General features: G+C 37.7%; 6 protein-coding genes across 6 annotated transcripts; 4 read left to right on the forward strand and 2 right to left on the reverse strand.

Annotated features, from left to right (window-relative positions):
- Positions 1-1,763: 1,763 nt before the first annotated feature.
- BGZ61DRAFT_373646 (uncharacterized protein) lies at positions 1,764-2,259 on the reverse strand (the record flags this gene model as incomplete). The annotated part of the gene is made up of 3 exons (XM_046242266.1): positions 1,764-1,916; positions 2,008-2,118; positions 2,194-2,259. 3 exons carry the CDS (start codon positions 2,257-2,259, stop codon positions 1,764-1,766), a joined length of 330 nt encoding a protein of 109 aa, XP_046094306.1.
- A 1,509-nt stretch (positions 2,260-3,768) lies between these two features.
- BGZ61DRAFT_373584 (cytochrome P450) lies at positions 3,769-5,440 on the forward strand (the record flags this gene model as incomplete). Its single annotated transcript, XM_046242259.1, has 3 exons — positions 3,769-4,986; positions 5,048-5,185; positions 5,246-5,440. 3 exons carry the CDS (start codon positions 3,769-3,771, stop codon positions 5,438-5,440), a joined length of 1,551 nt encoding a protein of 516 aa, XP_046094307.1.
- A 4,774-nt stretch (positions 5,441-10,214) lies between these two features.
- BGZ61DRAFT_500587 (putative carbonyl reductase) lies at positions 10,215-12,557 on the forward strand (the record flags this gene model as incomplete). Its single annotated transcript, XM_046251571.1, has 8 exons — positions 10,215-10,288; positions 10,348-10,609; positions 10,676-10,717; positions 10,835-10,870; positions 10,928-11,103; positions 11,175-11,278; positions 11,330-11,658; positions 12,546-12,557. 8 exons carry the CDS (start codon positions 10,215-10,217, stop codon positions 12,555-12,557), a joined length of 1,035 nt encoding a protein of 344 aa, XP_046094308.1.
- A 1,762-nt stretch (positions 12,558-14,319) lies between these two features.
- Positions 14,320-15,546, forward strand: BGZ61DRAFT_500588 (cation efflux protein; the record flags this gene model as incomplete). Its single annotated transcript, XM_046251572.1, has 3 exons — positions 14,320-14,788; positions 14,841-15,396; positions 15,516-15,546. 3 exons carry the CDS (start codon positions 14,320-14,322, stop codon positions 15,544-15,546), a joined length of 1,056 nt encoding a protein of 351 aa, XP_046094309.1.
- A 929-nt stretch (positions 15,547-16,475) lies between these two features.
- BGZ61DRAFT_373596 (CHAT domain-containing protein) lies at positions 16,476-17,345 on the forward strand (the record flags this gene model as incomplete). The annotated part of the gene is made up of 1 exon (XM_046242260.1): positions 16,476-17,345. The coding sequence occupies one exon, from the start codon at positions 16,476-16,478 to the stop codon at positions 17,343-17,345; it is 870 nt and encodes a 289-aa protein (XP_046094310.1).
- A 76-nt stretch (positions 17,346-17,421) lies between these two features.
- BGZ61DRAFT_286608 (ankyrin repeat protein) lies at positions 17,422-17,685 on the reverse strand (the record flags this gene model as incomplete). Its single annotated transcript, XM_046238521.1, has 1 exon — positions 17,422-17,685. A coding segment is annotated over one exon (264 nt), but the record flags the coding sequence as incomplete, so codon positions are not given.
- Positions 17,686-20,297: the final 2,612 nt, after the last annotated feature.

A 20,297-nucleotide genomic window follows, 5' to 3' on the forward strand; every position in this document is an offset into this window, starting at 1 on the left:
TGTTTGCAGATATTGGAAATCCATCGGAAACAGGTTTGTGGGTGAAGTTGGCACCTTGGTTGCATTGTCACTCTCAAGCTAGACCCCATAGTACCACCTGCAGGTTTGGTGTCACTTGAATTGAGTCTCAGTACGCTCCTCTACCAACCAATCCACCTCACGGCCGTTGGAAAATATGCTTGATTTCAAGACTCATGAATATTCAAGAAGCCATCTCACTGTTAGAGCTGACTTGGGAGCTATTGGGCTGGTTCCAGTGTTGCCGAAGTCCTCACGTTGATAAGTGCCCGAGTCATGCTAAACTACTTAGACCTCACATCGAAGCACGTATAAGTTTGAGCGCCGTATCTCTCCCTTTTCCGACCCGAAGACCTACACGCCTAGGATCATATAGTAGATTTTCTCCATCTTCAGTTGGTGAAGCGGGCGAGGACTTCCCAACAAACAGATCTCTTCGATACACAAAGAGGATCCGGAAGTGGGCAACCTCGCCTGTCAAACCACCACCCAGAACATAACTCACTGGAGCATTTGGTGAAGAGGAAGTTCAGTCATAAGGGTTGCCTATTGAAGAGGCGAGTTAGCCAGCTGTGTCGCCGCTTCAGGGATAATTAGCCCCTAAGTCATTGACATACACAAGATGCCTCTAACATACTCCATTTATGAAAAGCTAGCAACATCCCGTCTATGTTCATCCCCCTCAGAGAATCCGTGGTAACCGATGAAGCGAATATCAATAATTTCAGTTTCATGCGATCGGATATAGTCACTGAACGCACGCTAACCGGTTTTCATATACTGCCTCTTGGATACTCTCTCATTTCTTGGTTGCCGTGTATAGAATACTGTATGTAGGGCTATGGCTTGATCACACTTGATCGGTTATTACCCCACCGGGAGACCGGGACCGCCGGGTACATGTCCACACTGCGGCCCTCGGTCATGACCTTCGTGGTATTTTCTACCCGGGCTTCGGAGATAAGGTCACTAACTCCTGACTGAGTATCCGTACAATCATATAGAATATACCTCCTATGCGCGACTAGTGGGGAACTCGTCACGGTGCTGTCTGAGCAGTGTTGGCTTCAGTTACTTTGCTGGTTTGGCGTCCTTTAACTGCATAAAGTCGCAACACCCCTTCTTCGTTAGTGCCACTCTAAACTGTACATAGTGTGATGAAAAATGGTTGGAAGGATTGGGAATGTGGGCAGTGAACTCGTCAGACAGAAAAGTAGCTGTGACAAAAATTTTGCTGGCGCCAAGACTGAATTAAGCTTCACCTCATGTACCGTTGGTTCGGGATGCGGAAGACATTTCCGAATCACGGCACAAGTGGTACACCCACAGCTCCGGCTCCACACATCGTCCAGAATCAGCATACTATCGTTGAGACCCCAGAGGACTTGGATGAAAGAATGGTTGCTTCCGTCAGGACCGTAATGCCTTGACTAAGTTGGGGCCATCTGTATTGACTTGGGAGCCGTTATGAAGCCAGCGTCTTACCCTCTACACTTCATGACAATCATCAGATATTGTAGTCACTAAGCACACGCCAATTGGTCTTTTCGGAAATTTTCTATGTCGCCATGTACTCAATACATGGAGGATAGAGCTGTTGCGAAGTATTGGTACTGTCTATCCTGCGTAATAATCTCCACTGACTTGGGAGAAAAAGGACATGAAGGATATAGATTACATGGTTCAAAAACATGGCTCCAATTTCCGACACCCCTGGAGAACAGCCTAAGACGTCTTGTAATTCATTACCCACTTGTGGCGAGGTCGATGATCTGAACCTTCTCAATCGCCGGCTGAAGTGCCTGGATAACAGCCTGGTGGGCAGCGTCGTTGAGGGCGTAATAGTCTCGATCAATCTGGTTTTTGAATTTTATGATGAATGCGTGGGTGATGCCGTTCTATTGAGATGTGAGATCATGGTTACATTGCGTGAATGAAACTGATTGCATAGGCGCGCCATGCTGACGAGAAGGGGCTGGTGATCCTTACCTGAAGCCCTTCAACAGAGATATCGGGACCACCCCCAATGGACTCGATGTATGGTTTCTTTGTTTCAGAATCGAGGCACTTGCTCTTCATGCCGAGAATTTGTGAAGATAGCTGAGAATGCACGTGTCAATAAGAGCAGCTCACTGAAGTGGTATAAAACTCAGGAATGCCGTGGTTTGTACACACATTGTCGATGACGCTGACATCAACATCGGGTTTGAATTGCAACTGAACAACGCGAGTGATGGACATTTTGAAGACTTGGTCCCTATGACAAAAAAGAATCCTGAGTGAGATGTTTGATACGACACAGCTAAGAAGAGAGCTGTATTAGAAACGCGACCCGGGAACCCGTATTGTGCTCGGCCCCTCATTCGGCGCGGGTGAGGTTCCGAGACTTGGACGTGGAGCCGAAGGACACTGATGAAAAATAACCAAGCTTTCTTGCTCAGCAGCACCGGAGGAGGCTAGCTCCGACAGAGATCAACAAGCTTTTATACTTCAACGCCTTGGACGGGAGACAGACGGGCTATAAAGTCTGTGGATACGGTGAAGGCCATACAAAGTAGCAACCGAAAAACACATTCCGACTTTACGGCGGAGAAAAAGAGTGGCAAAGAGCAATGCCAAGGGATCTTTGGTACGCAAACTGTCCCCTAACATATGGCGACTGACTATGACGCAACAGCCTCGCTGACACCACTACGGAGGACCATTCCAAAAGTCTTTGCTTGTGCTAAAGACGCCACATCCCTTGACCCTTGTGATGGATCCGATACGGTCAATTCGATCAGGGTAATAGTGTTCAATACGATGTGGAGACCAAAATGATGATTGTATTGATCAAGGATGCCTCCCGCCCCTCTTGTCTCGAGAGGGGCTTTCTAGTCATCTGGCCAAGGCTAGGATATCTGTGTATCAGAGGTTTATGCAAATTCGGGTCTTATGCCGCCACACGAGTGGTCAATCCAACACCTTGCCAGAAACCTGATGGTACATTGTATGATGTCAGGTTGCCAGCTATCATCCTCTAAACTCGCTATAACTATAGTACTAAGGGTCGGCGGCTAAAGGCTAGCGCTTTGAGCGTGCTATACTACAGCGCCCCTTACAGTGCAGTAGTTTTTATCATGTACGGAGTACTCAATGTCACTTTGGTTAGAAAAAGCAATGTGCCTTTTTTTGTGGGCAGATTTTTGAAATGGTCCTCCGTAATATTAACAAGTCCTCCCCCTCCGCTGGTAACAGATATTCCCGGCTCTGAGTATTATTATCTGCCTGAGATAAGAGAGCTGCCAGGCTCTGCTAGTGCTATTCGCCGAACATATCGGGACTACACAGAAATGTGAAAGAATACGGATTCTACGTAGCCCAATATGAACCAGATTCCCCACATCGGATACGGCGTCGGAGAGGCAAACGGAGCCACACCTATAACTGCTCCTGTAGATCCCCCACATCGGAACTGAACAGAGTACCCGGCCAACTCAGACTTCTCAGACCAAGAGCCAAGGAAGGCGGAACTCCACACGGAGAGAAGAGGAACAGTGTGCTAGACTGTGCAACAGCTACGTAACCTCACGAAATACACGAAACGTAGCTAGGCAACAGGCATTCCCAATAGCACCTCTCTATAAATCCACATCAAATACCGCCGGACACTGTCCCTCCCAACGTTAAAACTTCAAATGGCCGGTAGCCCAATCAAACTTGCACCAATTTCCTCCAAAGACTCGCCAGTACATTGCTGCTTTTGCCAAAATGGCGGCGCTTCTCTTTCTTTTCCTCTTCTATCCCCTCGCGCTCCTCATTGTCTGGAGGGTGTTATCATCCATTTACCGCGGGCTTTTTTCGCCTCTCAGGCATATTCCAGGCCCATTTCTGGCCCGCTTCACCGATCTATGGTACCTTGGCAGAGTACGGCGTGGACATTTTGAACGAGACAACATAGCCTTGCATCGCAAACATGGCCCCATTGTTCGATATGGCCCCAACCGATATAGCTTTGACCATCCACAAGCAGCGCCGATCATCTATGGTGTTGGGCAGGCCGATAAGTTTGCCAAATCGTCCTTCTACCAAACCTTTGCCACCCCAAACCCCAACCAGCCGTCCCTTTTCGCTCATGCGAACATCAAAGAGCATGCCCAGATGCGAAGGCTCTACCAAGGTACCCATGCCATGTCAGCACTCGTCTCATACGAAGACTTTGTCAACGAATGTACCGACTTGTTTGATCAACGACTGAGAGAGATGGCTGAACAGTCTGGGTCAACTAGGGCCATGTCGGTTGTTGACATGGGCCACTGGTTCCAATGCTACGCCTTCGATGTCATAAGCATGATTACCTACTCGGAGAGACTAGGATTCCTTGACCGCGGTACAGACATAGCGGGTATTATGGCCTCCTTGGAAGGGTTCCTTAACTACGCCAGTTCTGTGGGCATCTACTCGTGGATGCATCCATTTCTGTTCACCGCTAGCAACTGGTTTGCAGGCAAGTCGGGTAGTGGGATAGGGTATGTCATACAGTTCACTGAGCGGCTGATGCGTGAGCATCAATCAAAGCCCAAGCACCTGGACATTGAGAACGAGGACACTCAGCAAATGGACTTTCTCTCCAAATATGAGGCGCGACGTCGAAAAGATCCCCTCACCTACAATTCTTGGTATGTTTTGAGTGGATGCGCATCCAACATGACGGCTGGGTCAGACACCACGGGGATCAGTCTCTCGGCTGTCCTATTCTTCCTCATGAATCACCCAGAAGCGACCCGGAAACTGCGCCTAGAAGTTGATCAACATCACACTCGAGCTAGAGATTCAAGGAATCTCAGCTTCAAGGAAACTCAAGAAATGCCATATCTTCAGGCCGTTATTAAAGAGGCCTTAAGGCTACATCCTGCAGTCGGCCTCCCTTTGGAACGGGTGGTGCCAGAAGGTGGCGCTACGATTGCCGGACAATTCTTTCCATCGGGGGTAAGGAAATTCCTATCGCTAAAGACTTTAAAAGAATATACTGACGCGTGCTTCGGGATAGACCACTGTCGGTATCAACCCTTGGGTAGAGCATGCGAGCTTGACTACCTTTGGACCAGACCCGGAGGTATTCCGACCTGAGCGTTGGCTCGAAAGCGACAAGCAGAAGCTTGACGCGATGAATCGACATTGGGTACCCGTAAGTCCAACATTTGCCAAGAGAGATGATAAGAATCGTGACCACTCAACACTTTGGTAGTTTGGGATGGGTGCAAGGACCTGCATTGGAAGACACATCTCTACATTAGAGATATCTAAGCTTATCCCGCGGATCGTCCGGGACTTCAATTTTGTATTCCCTGGAGACGCCCCGACCAAAGGAGAGTGGAAGACGACGAATTACTGGTTTGTGAAGCCCAAAGGATTCAAGGTCGGTATTCGCATAAGACAGTAGACAGAATGGGGATTTCATGCCCCGCGAATAGCCAAGGATCTATTGCAATGAAGAAATTCAATGAATTCTCTCAGCTTACTTGATCCAAAACTATTTTCGCACGTGACGAAGAAGAAGGGATTGGGATGCGGATAAGTCAATAATAGGGATCCAAGCCTAAGGCAGTGAAATATTAAGGCGCGTTTTCACCCAAGCAAGACTTAGCGACGGCCGCTCCGTTTACAGCCGAATAGGGGATTGAAGAGTATAATTAGGGTCACTTAGGATTAAGTGATATAGATCGAAATGAAAGCTATGAGTATAGCGACGATTGGGAGAGACTACATCGGTCTGTAGTGTGGGACGGAAAGACATCTTATTCGGTTGGTGGTTGGTCGAGGTGTGTATAAGGATGGAAGGATGGCTGGAAGAGGTGAGGCTTGCAGAGCTTTTATATCTATTATGATTTTGCCTTTTCCAAAATCTAGCTTTTCCAGCAGATCTAGCTTTTCTAAGATCTAGCTTTTTTAAGATACAGCTGTTACTGCAGCTTATTGAGGTATTACAAAAGATAACCGGTTAGACTAGAAACCTTAGTCTGTCTGAGTAAACTATTAATCTTTAAATAGACTGAGTATATAGTCTGTATTGTTAATTCTATTATTGGTTTTTTTATTTTACTGTTAAGCTTCTAGTGTTAGAAAGCTTATGTGACCATTTGGTAATCTTAAATATATGTGTGTATTCTGTATCTGTTCTTGTTGTAAGGGGCTGTCTGCTTTGGACTACACACTCCGGGCCTATAAGTGGGGCCCTGAGATTACAGCCTTTCCTGACCGTCTTCCTCATACAGTCTGACCGGGCCCGAAGGCCTCCCTATTCACACGTGACATCCTGGAGCCCTGGTGTTTCATACCGCCAATTCAACATCTAGTCCCCCCCTGGGATATATAACTAGAGCACTCTAACTACTTAAAGAGTATAATTATAATATAAGATATAATATCTATAATTTCTCTAAGAAGCAGCTACCAGCTATTAGATACTATAGATATTTAATTTAATATATATAATAAGTAAGTGTTGTAGATAAGTAAGTATTATACTTTTTCCTTAAATATCTAACTTTCTACTTTATTATATAAATCTTAACTACTAAGTATATTATAATTAAATATTAAAGTAAGAATTCTTCTTACTTTTTAAGCTTTTTAAAATAACTTAAAATTAAATCTCTAATATATTATAACTACTTATAAGATTAATAAGTATAGGCTGTATTATAGATAGTAGGATATTTAGTTTTAATATAATATAATTTCTAACTTATAAAAACTATTTAATTTAGAAGAATAGATGATTATTTAATTTATTTTTAATTTAAATTTATAAGAATTTCTTCTATAACTATATAATATTAAAAGAATAGCTAATTAACTGCTTACTAATTATAATATATTATTTATTAATAAGTATTAAGCTTTTAATTTTATTAAATAATAATTAGATTTTAAAAAGAAAATTTATAAATATAACTATTAAAAAGCTAAATATAAAAATCTAATTATTATTTATAATTAATTTAAGCTTATAGAGAATATAATTATAAAGTATAATATTAATTTTAATAATATTTATAATTTTAATAAAATTAGCTTTATAATAAACCTTATTATAAGTAAAATAATTATTATAAATATAAAAAAATATAGTTCTTAATAAGAAAACCTAATATTTAAATTTACTGTATTTTTATTATATATATATTATAATTACTAAAGCCTAAATTTTAGGTTTTAAGCTACTTTTTTCTTCTCTACTAGAATCCTATCTAACTTTTTTAACTCTAACCTTAATAAATATACTAAAAACTCCTACAACCCAACCTAACACCCGAGATCCCCAACGCCCATAATATCCCTCATTTAAATCCCCCTCCAGCCAGCACCCTAGGTAGCTAGTATCTATACCAGCCCGATATAGCATAATAACTCCTAGAACCAGAATTGTATTTTTTATAGCTAATTTCTATAAGAAATTTTAGCCTCTATTATTATTAGTATTTTTAATATTATTAGCTAGGTTATATAATATACCTATTTCTATTTAGATGAATATAATATTAATACTAATAGCCTAACTTTTTTATAGATTGTTTATTTTATTATTAAAAATAGACTATATCTAAAAATAATTAATATATTTTTTAATTTCTATCTAGGTATTCTAGGTAGTATAATAAGAGGTCTAGGAGGTTTCTTTTTTAAGGAATTTTAAATAGTTATCTAGCTTATATTTTTTCTTTTATTTTAAAGATTCTAATAGAATTCTATATTATATTAAAATCTAGATTTATATTTTTAATATATAGAGATATATATAATAAGAACTTTATAATTAATAGTAGTTAATATAGTAATAAGTTATTTAAATAAAATTTATTAAATAGAATAAATATTAAAAGGGAAATTAATTTCTTAATAATAGAAGATATTAGTTTTTTTATATTTTATTATTAAATAAGATTACTATCTTAAGGTTATTAACTATAAATAGTAAGGTTATTAACTATAGATAATAAAATTAAAGTTAGAGGGATTAAATAAAAGCTTTAAGTAGAAATTAATAGGTAATAATTTATTATTTAGCTATTATTTCTTTTAGTATTAAATATAGCTCTTATTATTTATTTCTACTATTTAAGATTATTATATATTTAATCTATTTAATAATATTAAGTAAGATTATAAAAAAAACTAAATAAAAAAGATATAGAAATTTAAAATTAATATAGCTTAAAAACTAAAAATAAATTATAGTTATTTAGATAATTAATATAGAAAGCTAGGTAATCTAGCTATTTATTATAATTATAAATTAATATTATTTTATTAATTAATATTAAAAAAATAACCTTTTAAATAATTAAATTATTATAATAATTTAAAATAGCTAAATTAATAATAAGATAGATTTTAAGTAATTTAAATATTTTAATTAATATATACAAAATTAATTAATTAATTACTATTATCTTTTAATTCTTAATAAATATAAAAGTTACTATTTTATTAACTTTAAGAAATATTATAAAAAGAATTAGATTATTATATTTTATATATTATTTTATTTTATTTACTTTAGCCTTTTAATATTAAATATTTTAAGCTACTTAAAATAGCTTATAATTAAATAATTAAGTAATTAATTAAATATTCTATAACTTATATTTTAAAGATTAAATTTTTCCCAGCTTTTTATACTATTTATATAGCTACTATAATAAGAAATAATATTAAAAAAGGTTTTTAAAAAACTAGATTTATTCTCTTAAATCCAGAAAATATTATATTAAAACTTAATATATAGCTATAAACTCTAATATTAGTTAGAAAGAAAATTAGCCTTTTTAACTCTTAAATTTTAAAAATCTTAAAAACTATACTTAAAGCTAGCTTTTAATTTAAATACCTTAAAAAATAAATAAAAAGATATTAAAATAGCTTTTTAATATTAATTCTTAAGATATTTAAGTTATTTTCTAAGAAAATAAAAATAATAATATATTAAAATATTCTATTAAAAGCTAAAGTTTAGATCTTTTAATAAATAAATAAAACTTTTAATAAGTAATATAAAATAAAAAGAACCTACTAATATAAAAAAGAAATAATAACTCTAAATAAAAAAAGAAATAAATTAAATTAAAAAGATATTAATATATAGATAGTAGCTAAATTATTAAGAAATAGTAGTTAAGAGAGGTTAGTAATATTAAGAAAAAGATATTATAAAACTTATAGAAAGGCCAGTTATAATATAAGAACCTATTAGGTTAGAATTAAGACTTCTAAAGAAGAGAATAGTAATTAGTTTTAATTAATTTAAGATATTATTATATTTTTATTGAAGTTTTTATCTTAATAGTATGGGATTTTTTCCAACTCGCTTATATTTCCAACTCGCCTATTATATACGTTAGCTTATTAAAGAAGAATAATACCTAATCTATTAACTACCTCCATCCCAGTAGATTTCAGCAGGGGTATAAGACAGCTCGGCTAGAGGCCGGCAATAGGGACGTCTCGGATATCGGGATCGAAGGTACATTGCAGTCGGGCTGTATCGGCAGCGTTGGCAGGTTACTTGGATTACTGATACAGGCAGGATCTCTAGCAACGACAATAACAAGGCTGCCCCGCGCACGATGAAGAAGATCCGGGTATGCCAAAGGCAGTGTGCGATAGCTTCAAATTGGGCATAGCGCTGTTAATTAAAGGGTGGGACGGTACAGGAGTACAACCCCACCTATTTCATAAGATGGAAGTCTCTTATGCAGTCCGCCGGCCATTTTGGCCGGCGTTACCGATCAGGACCTTAATAAGCTATTAGAAACTGCTTACTCATGGAGATTAAGTCGGAGACTCCTATGCGCCCGCTTATCTGGTCTGACTCTAATTGGTTCACCGCAAAGCTTGCTGCTCTAGTTCTCTCTGGTATCCTTGCATATTCCAAGAAGCAGAAGCGCCTATACGGTTAACATCCGAGTAATACGAGCCTCTGCGCAATAGGGCTTGCATTCTTACTGGGTATGCCTACGACGGAGATAGGGCCATAGAGCCGACCGGGGCACTACTGATTGCTAACTCCGGATAGAAGCAACTATTAATACAATACATAGACTCATGATGGCCTCGTAAGAAAAAAACATCGATCAACCAAACATTATGCCGTTCTTACCTTGAAAATCGCCATACTTGTCTTACTGGTGATTGCTTGCACTTTATACGCCGGTATGGAACCGTTCAGAAAGAAGTTCTCCGTTGAGAAAATTCCCGATCTAGCCGGCAAGGTCATCATAGTAACTGGGTGAGCATTAGAGAGATTTCTGTAGTCCACCGCATGCTGACACAAAGCTCTCCTCTTAGTGGTGCCACGGGAATTGGCAAGCAAACGGTAATCCAGCTACTAAGGTGTAATGCCAAAGTGTATGTGGCGTCTCGATCGAAAAGCAAGTTTGAGCAACTTTTAGACTCTCTCGCAACAACCGATGTACATATGGTTACAGGCATGAAGTTCCTTGAGATTGACTTGTCAGATATGGGAAGTTGCATCTCTGCGGCGAAGCGTTTCGCCGAGCTGGAGGACAGACTTGATATCCTCATTGCAAATGCTGCTCTGTCCGTCGTAGTGAGTACTTTACAAGGGCTCCAAACTGATGGCCGACTGGTTCGGACTACTTTTAACCGAATACAGCCAGAAACATTGTCAAAAGATGGCATTGAGATACAGTTTGCGGTTAGATCTGCCTACCCCCTAGTGCTACCAAGACTTTTGCTAACGCTCATGCAGACAAATGTAGGGCAATATATATGTGATACACAAGACAAGAGCTTACAATTCCTATTTGTCTAGTATCTCGGCCATTTTGTGATTGTTTACTCCCTTCTGGTATAATCTTATGACGAACGTCTTTTTTTGCTCGTGTCCATATTAATATAGTCTCAGAGCCTCATTCAACACACTGCTCAAATGTTTGGCGAAGCAAGGATCGTCATTGTCGCATCGCACGCACATGCTATGTATAAGCCAATTTCAAAGGGTAAAATCGATTTTGAAAGTCTCGGAATGGAAGGATCCAAGACTATAGAGAACTTTGCCGAAGTTCAAGCTAGCTTGCAGAGGTTAGTACAGCTTTTCATATTGCGACTCAGGCTATTATGTGTCCGAGAATGAGACACTGACCTTCTGTTAGATACGGCCGCTCAAAGCTTGCAAATATCTTATTCGCTCGGTATCTTTACAAGCACCTTCAAGCAACTGGTCACGCCAATATTCTCGTCAATTGTCTCAATCCAGGCAAGTAGTTTGAAAGTGAAAGTGAATGTAGATTAATGGATTTTTGTGTAGGTACAATCGGAACTGCTCCTGGCACTGACTCAGCAGCTCTTCCGCCAATGTTTAGTTACATAAGCTCATCGATTGTTCGATGGACAAGTATCCCACCAGAAGATGGTGCTCTCACAACGCTTTTGTTGGCTACGGACCCTGAAATCAAGTCAAAAGCATTGAATGGACGGTACTTCGATGTTGGGCCGCTTGCTGGAAAGTTCTACTACGGTTACAGCTGGGACGCTACGGACTCGAAATTATCCGATCTTGCAAAGGATGAGCAACTCGCCGAGACGTTGTGGGATTGGAGCTTAAGAACATTAAGGACGAAGAAAGAAGGATTCAACGTAGGTGATCTAGATGATGACCGGTAGGGGAAATCACGAATGTAGCAAGGGATGCACAATGGTGCCTGAAATATGTCCTGATAATGATTGTGATGTCTCAGTATCATTACCTTGAAATATGCTGGAGTCAAAGACTGCTCTGAACAGACAGCTTTGGATAAGTGAGAAGTCCCAGTCCCAGTGTACCTAATCAGAGAATGGGCCGAATTGCCGAACAGGTGATGTTGTGAGGAATACACGTTGTGATTAGTGTTATGGCAATACGATCACCATGGCTGGGGCAAGGATATGGCTTGTAGAGCTAAGTAATACAACTCGGACCTCCCTAGAAGATGTCGCAATGCCGCTACGGCACAAGGGAATGATCACTCCTCTTGCCGGTAGCGTATTGTGGTCCATATCTCCGTCTGACACCTCATCTTTAGCAACTCTGCTAAAGCTGTTATCACAGGTGATCCGTGTTTTGTCCCGGACGGAAAGAACAGGGAGCAGGGCTCCACTGGTTAGCAGGGGTACCAACTTAATTTTCGCTTTTATCAGTTCATACTAGTTTATCCTATCGACTTATTTCTTGATCCTCACCTTCCCCCACCTCATCGGTGCGATAAATTGCATTGTGAATATATATTAGTCTTTAGGTTGATTGAGTGAAGTAGAAAACTGGTTATATATTTAGGAAATACTGAGTAGCTATTTGCTCGACTCGGTGAAGCTAAGTATAGCCTGCTATATAATTACCGCTTAAAAGCCTGCTATATACTTTTAGATAGTAGTAAAAGAAGCCTATACTGAATTCTCTTAATTTGGAGTACTCTGGAGCTATATAAGTATAATATCTATTTTGTACCCTACTTTTTTAAAGTTATAACTGGCTATTAAAATATTAGCAAACCTACTGAGATATAAAATACTAGCTGAGTCTATAGAAACTAAGTCTATCTCTAGAAAAGAGTCTTTTATAATTTCCCTTATAATATCTATATAACTGAGTAATATAATATAGTAATAGCTAAGCCTTTTAATTATATAGTTGCTAATATAAAGATATTTAAAATAATCTAAAGCTGCTTTTAGAATTCTGGTAATATATTTATTTCAGTTTTTATATAATATATAAATAAGCTAATAGAGTAGCTAAACTAAAAGATAGCCTTTTCTAAAGGTAACTAATAGTATATTATATATATACTGGAGTAATTTAACTGCTAAAGCTTTATATTACTAGTTAAAAGTAGATATAAAATTGGATAAATAGAAGATAAAAATAGGATATTATTCCCCTACTATAGACTTAAGCTTATTAAGAGACTTATTAAGAGCTTAAAAGCCAGGCTTTATTATATTAATTATAATTATAATATAGGCTTAATTTAGACTTTTATAATATTAAATAGTAATAGAAGAGTTAATAACTTAATTAATATAAAATCTTCTTATAAATCTATAGTAATATAAGTAATAGTAGTTATAGAGTAGTTAAAGTAGCTTATTTATATATTAAAGAATATTAAAAATATATAGAATAGGCTCTAGTAATAGTAAGTAATAGATAATATTAAAATTAGAGCTAATTATTTTAAGTATACCTGCTTTAATTTTTATCTTAAAATTTAGTCTGTAGTATAGATATCTTTTAATATATTTCTACTTAACTTATTTACTATATATATAAAAAATAGACTATCTTCTAGTAATAATTTATTATTATTTAAGTAGAGATATCTAAATAATTTCTTTCTTTTTATATTTCTTATTTAAATTCTATTTTTTAAAGTAATACTTATATATATATAATCTATTTCTAGTTTAGTATCTATATACTTGATATATTAAGACTATATCTAAGTAACTACTTATATTATATTAAAATTATATCTTAGCTATATTATTTATACTATTTCTATAAGCAGTTTTAAATTATCTAAGTAGAGCCTTATAATATAAAACTATATATAAGCCTACTTTTAGTCTGTATATATACTGGTAGATATAGTCTAGTATTAGCTATAGTATTAAATTTAGGCAGGGGATAAGTAAGTAACAGTCTATACCAGCAAACTAGAAATCTAATCTCTAGAAGATTAGAGCTAATTAACCAGCTTATTATAAAGAAAAAGCAGGTAGCTTAAGATATTAATACGGAAAGTATTTAGAAGATCTCGAGTCCGAGGATTAGTAAAGAATAAAAAGACAGCCCCTATAAATAGACCCTGGTACTCAGTAGTCCTTGCCGATGCTCTTGGCGGCTTCCTATACTTATTGTGATTAGTTGAGAATAAAACAATAAGACTGTGGATTCGTTTCAGGGGATGCTCGGCGGGTTACTAGGATTTGATGGATCCGTCACGGCCAAATTGATCAGGGCAATAGTGTTCAAAGCGAAATGATGATGTTGATGATTGCTTGGGCCCGGATCGGCCGGGCCGGCCAGAGAGGGGTTTTCTGACACCCCCTCGGACGAAGGTCATGATATCGATCTATCAGAGATTTCGTAATACAGGGTCATCTTCCAAAAGGATTCAATAAGCGGTGACATGGATTGTTTGTGGGGCAAAACGCAGCCATCTCGCCAATCTGGGATATTGCATCTCGGATATTCTGGAGATGTGCGAGACTGAACTTTACGAGTATGGCAACCTCTATCATACCAATGCCTACACCATGAGCAATGCCCAAACTAATTCTAGTGTGCGCGTAACGAGTATCGGCTTGGCGTTCAACATGGCTATCGCTATCGCCAAGTTCATTGGCGATTGCTGTTTCAACTCCAATTCAATAATTGCCGACGCTTGGCATGGTGTGACTGATCTCGCATCCGATATTTTGACTCTGGCAACCGTCCATTGGAGTCTGCAGGAGCCCAACGACCGGTTCCCTCTCGGCTTTGGCAAGGTGGAGAGTCTGGGAAGTCTCGGGGTGTCAGGGATACTTCTGGCAGGTGGTTGTTACGTTGGATGGGAAAACGTCCTCAGCTTACACAAACACCTTCAAACTTCTAGCCATGTGGCTATCGAGTATCAGAATGAGCCTTTCCAGACTCACAGCGAAGCTAGTTTAGTGATACCCGACATGCACGCTGTGTGGATAGTGACGGGAACAATCGTGATCAAGGAGTTGTTTTACCATGCTAGCAAGTCAACAGGACCCGCTCCTCTAGACTCTCGTTAATTGAGACCTCGTAGCCATGAAGGTAGCACGGGAGCAACATTCATCGGTCCTCGAGTCGAACGCGATACACCGTCGAGCGGATAGCGTTACGGCCGTGGTAACAATCGTGGCTATTCTAGGCGCCAACATGATAGAACAATCCGATTGGCTGGACCTGGTTGGCGGCCTCTTGATATCCATCATGATAGCCCATGCTGTCGCGGGCAATGTAACGACTGCATTGTTTGAACTTGCGGACGGGAGCTTCGATGACGACATTAAAGAAGCAGCAATTGAGGAAATCCACCACGTAATGACCATTGTCAACGTCAGCCACGAGGCTGAGCTACGAAAGGTCGATGGGGTCAAATCGAGACAGAAACACATTATTGGGGTGGAAATGGTCGTCCCAGGCACATCGTCAGTGGACTTCGCCAGGGGAATAGAGGAGGCGATTGGGCGCTGTGTGAGGCGCAAGGTGCAAGGCGTGAAAGTGGTACACGTGCGGTTCATCTCGAATGAAGAGCCTGTCAATTACCAATTTGACAAATTTCTTGCGGAGTCATCGTCCTTGACGGATGGTGCTGATTTGTATAACGATAGTCAAAAGTTTCAACGTATTTACTGCCTAACTGCCCATCGTTCAACCCTCGACGCATTTGACTTTGCAATCTTCAGTACATCTGACGAAATGGCCCGGATTGCTGGAGAAGGCATGGCCAAAGATCAGAACGGAACTAGTTACGACGTGAACGATACTTTGGCATTGCCAGCCTCCACTGGTTGGACCCGGCCGCCTAAATTTACGGACCCTCTTGAAGAGCGGCAGTATTTGAAAGGCAGGCTAGTCCTGGCTTTTCGAATCATTGCCAACCTTGGGTTCGATGCAGGGTGAGTTCTTTCGCGGAAATGTCTTTGGGATGACCTGATAAATCGGAGATGCTATAGAGTGACTGGGTATATCACCGTCCGGGTATAACCATCCGTTGCTTGCTCCTGATGCTGATGAGCCTTCTTAATAATGTTTTTGGGATTATGTTGACTCTACAAGCTTTTAAGTGAGTCTATTTGGTGTAGCGTAGCTGCTACTGAAGGTATCTAATCTTATCCACATAAATACCAAGGGGGAAATTATAGAAGGTAGTCTAGTCAGGTTGCTGAATACTGCGGGTTGGTTTATTCCACTTTACTTCTCTAAACCCTCATTTCTCTCTCTTAGGCTTTAACACACTCTACAAGCATATACAATCCACCATGCTGTTCATAAGGCTCGTCCAGACGTAAACTGTGTTGCGCATTCTTACCCTATCTATAGAAGAGCATTCTCTGCCCTTAGTTGCCCTCTTCATACTATTTCCCAAGACCCTTACGCCTTCCACAATAACCTTGCATTACAATTCCTTTGGTAGAATTGTGCTCGGAGAAGGCGAAGGTCGCCTGATAGCTGAAGCTCTAGGAAACAAAAAGGCTGCTATCCTTGCAAACCATGGACTGTTCACGACTGGAAAGTCTATCGAGAGCACTGTCTTCTGGTTTATAAGCCTCGACACTTGCTGTCGCGTGCAGCTCCTTGCCGACGCTGCTGCAGCAAGTCGAGGTGGGGAAACGGTTAAGATTGCCGATAAAGAAGCTGCCTTCACTTTTGAAACAGTTGGTACTGAGGTTGCGGGATGGTTCTCTGCCAAGCTCACCTTCAACCTCATGGAGAGGGAGTGTGGGCAGGAATATGCTTTGTAAGCTTTGACAGGTATCACACAAAACCCGGCTGCAAGATCGCTCTCGACAGGGTCGTGTCGTCCTACAGCTCGTCCGTCAAGGCGATTATCCATACTCGCCAGCAGCGCCAGGACGTGAGGGCCAAATCAAGCAACGGCGTCGTTCTCGTCTCGATAAATGAGACGCCAGGCATGAGCCCATTGAAGTATCCAGCCGACGAGATCAACGCCGTGCGGTCGGTGTGCGTCTCGGCAGGCCTATCAGCCGTTCGGCCGCGGCCTTGCCAGGCGGAGACGCTATCAGCCTTGACAGCCTGTCGAGTCTTTCACTTTGCCGGCCACGGTGGGACGCATCCAGACCCGTTGCACAGCCGCCTATGCCTCGAGGACTGGCAGGACCACCCTTTGACGGTAGCGAGCCTGTTAGAGACGAATCTCCGCGCGGGTTCGCCCTTTCTCGCCTACCTCTCGGCCTGCGGGACCGGCCAGAGCTTGGACGATGATTTAGCCGATGAAAGCATCCACCTCACGAGCGCGTTCCAGCTGGCGGGGTTCCGGCACGTCATCGGCACGCTGTGGGAGGTTGACGACCAGTTGTGTGCAGACATGGCCAGAATGATATATAAGTTCCTGGGCGAGAAGGGACTCGATAATACGTCGGTCAGCAGCGGACTCTACTATGCCACTCGGACGCTTCGAGATCGGTGGGTGGGGGAGGAACGGCACGCCGGGCTTGGGGTCAGGGGGGAAAGAGACGCTGAGTTGTGCGAGGACGCAGCGTCAAGGGCGCTATCTTGGATTCCCTACGTTCACTATAGCGTCTGAGACGGTCGGCCAAGAAAGGATATCGGGGTCTGAGAAGAGATGCTCCACGAGCCAGTAATCGTCGCCGGTAGCAATATCGTCCAATAAGAAGCCTCGCTACCACCTCGTGGCCCTTCTCTAAGGCCCGTAAGAGTGGTGTACATCTATCTTTGTCGCTGGTGTTCACGTCCGCTCCCTCGTCGATAAGCAGCCTCGCTACCGCCTCGTGGCCGGTCTCTGAGGCCCGTGAAAGTGGCGTTCGGCCCTCCCCATCCACGTTATTGACGGTCGTCCCCGTCTGGAGAAGCAGCTTGACAATGACTGCCCGACCATCTTGGGCAGCCCAAGATAGCGGTGTTCGATTTTTATATTCTTTCAAGTCTTTCCTGCAGTTCAGACCCTCTGTGATGTTGACTCCGTTACAGATGCTCGAAGGCGAGTTCAGAAGAGCAGCAACAGCGTCTTTGTTACTGTTAGCTAAAGCGGCAAATAGCGGGTACCCGTATCTCTCTCTATAAACATGAATACGCGGATCCTGTTTGAACCTTGTGCGGATGAGCGCCGAGAATCCTTTTTCTGCGAGAATATAGAAGAGACTTGTATGCGGGCTGTATTTACGAATCTTGAACTTTTTGAAAAGATTGATGATACTGGTTTACTTGGGAATGGAGAAATAAAATAGAAACTTATTACCTAAGAATTCAGTTATAAAGCTAGCTATTAGTGTTATTTTTATTATATTATATAGAAGAAGCTTAGTATATACTTAGTTTTTAGGGACTTTAAAGTATAGTAATAATATATATTCTTTAATAATAGATAAAATATTATTAAATATAAGCTAAAAGTAAGTAAGAAAATAAATAGAATAATTTTTATATTTTAATTTTACTATAATTTAAAAATCTATTTAATATACTATCTTAAAAGATATATTTTTATTTTTTAATTTCTAAATATATACTTATATAAAATATTAACTTTAGCTTCTATCTTACTATTATATAATTTGTAAAACTAACTGTTTTTATCGTTAATAATATAATATATAATATTATTTAAATTCTTATTATTTTAGTAGTATTTAACTTATACCTATATAAGATAATAGATTATAATATTAAAATTACTACCTATAAATTACTAGAAGTAAAACTATCTAAGAATAGTAATTAGAACTACCTATAAAAGATAAAATTATCTAGTTAACTATATAAGTATTAATATTGCTTATTTACTACTATATAAATATTTAATATATTAAACTTACTTTTTTTTTATTAATAATTATAATTTTTATATAGTTATTATTCTAATTAAAATATCTAAGTTTATAACTTAAAATAATATTTATAATTACCTTAATAATAAATAAATTAATTTACTTATAAAAATTAATAACTATAAATATAATACTATTAGAGGATTTATTTTATTTATAAATATAGTTAAATTATAGTAATAGCTTTTTAATCTTATCTATAACTTTAAATTTCTAAGTTTTTAAGTTATAGGTAGTAAGAATATATAATATATAGTAGTGCTTTTAGGTGTAATCTTTCTTATTAATAATATCCAGGAGATTAATATAGAGTCCTACTAGAGTAGTATATATATTTCCTTTAATATAGATAGTTAAATATCTATAGATAATATAAATTATATTTAAAAAAGAGAAAAATAGAAAGTTAAAATCTATATAGATAATAGAATTACTTTTATACTTCTTATATAGGTTTTTAAACTGAAAGCTATAATAATATTTAATAATATAGCTGAGATTAATAAAGCTTAAAAGTATATTATAATTTAGGAAGTATTATAGCTTTTTTAAATCCTAGATATATTAAGATACTAGCTTTAGTATAAAAAAAAGAGTAAAAGTTATAGCTTAAGTTACTAAAAATATTATAGTATTAATATATTATATAAAATTATCTAATTTAATTCTTAGAATTTATATTTATACTATTCTTATGTATATTTATCTATTATAAAAAGCTAGTTAAGAAAAGTATAATAAGTAGATACTTAGAATTTCCTAAGATAGTAGTTTATTTATAAAGATTAGTATATTAATTACCTGGAATTTCTTTTAATACTCTATATCTATAGCTATAGCTATTTATATAATATTAAAAAGTTAGGTAAATTATATAGGTAGTTAGTATTTTAAGACTAATTTAGTTACTACTTAAAAGTAATAAAAATAAAAACTGCTATATTTAGTAATTTAATTATAGTTTATAATAAAACTTCTTAATTAATTAATACTAACTTTATTATACCTATAAATACTTTAAGCTAGATAGATTTACTATATAGTAAAATAATAAATTAGCTATTATTAATACCTTAAATACTCTAGCTTAATATCTTTAGGCCTTTACTTCTTATATTAAGTAAATCTATAAAGAAAGTATATAAAAGTAAGTAGAATACTATCTTTTTATAGTATTTAATTAATATTAGCTAATAGTAGAATATAGCTATTAGTAGAAAAAAGATAATAATTATATTATTATTCTATTATAGTATAATATTATATAGAAAGTTAAAAGCTAAGATTAAAACTTATATTTATATTTACTTAAAGTATAAAATCCAGGATATACCTTAATTATTTATATTAAAAGTTACTACTATCTCTTACTTTAATAGATTATTTAAGTCTTAAAGCTTATATAAGTAATTTTCTTATTTTAGTATTGCCTATTTTATATATAACTTTATAGTTCTAATTACTTTAATAAGCTACTTTTACTTTTTATAATAAATAAATTAATTACTATTTTTATTAAGGTTAATAAAGTCTATAAATAAAATAAGAAAACTACTTTATTACTTATAAACTACTATAGCTATTCTAGCTATAAATATAACTAGTAGATACTATATATTATAAGTAGTAACTTTATAAAGATTAAGTATAAAACTCCAAATTTACTTAATAGTAGATTTAAAATACTATAA

The sequence above is a fragment of the Ilyonectria robusta genome (genome assembly GCF_021365365.1).
Source record: "Ilyonectria robusta strain PMI_751 chromosome Unknown BGZ61scaffold_62, whole genome shotgun sequence".
NCBI classification, from domain to species: Eukaryota; Fungi; Ascomycota; class Sordariomycetes; order Hypocreales; family Nectriaceae; genus Ilyonectria; species Ilyonectria robusta.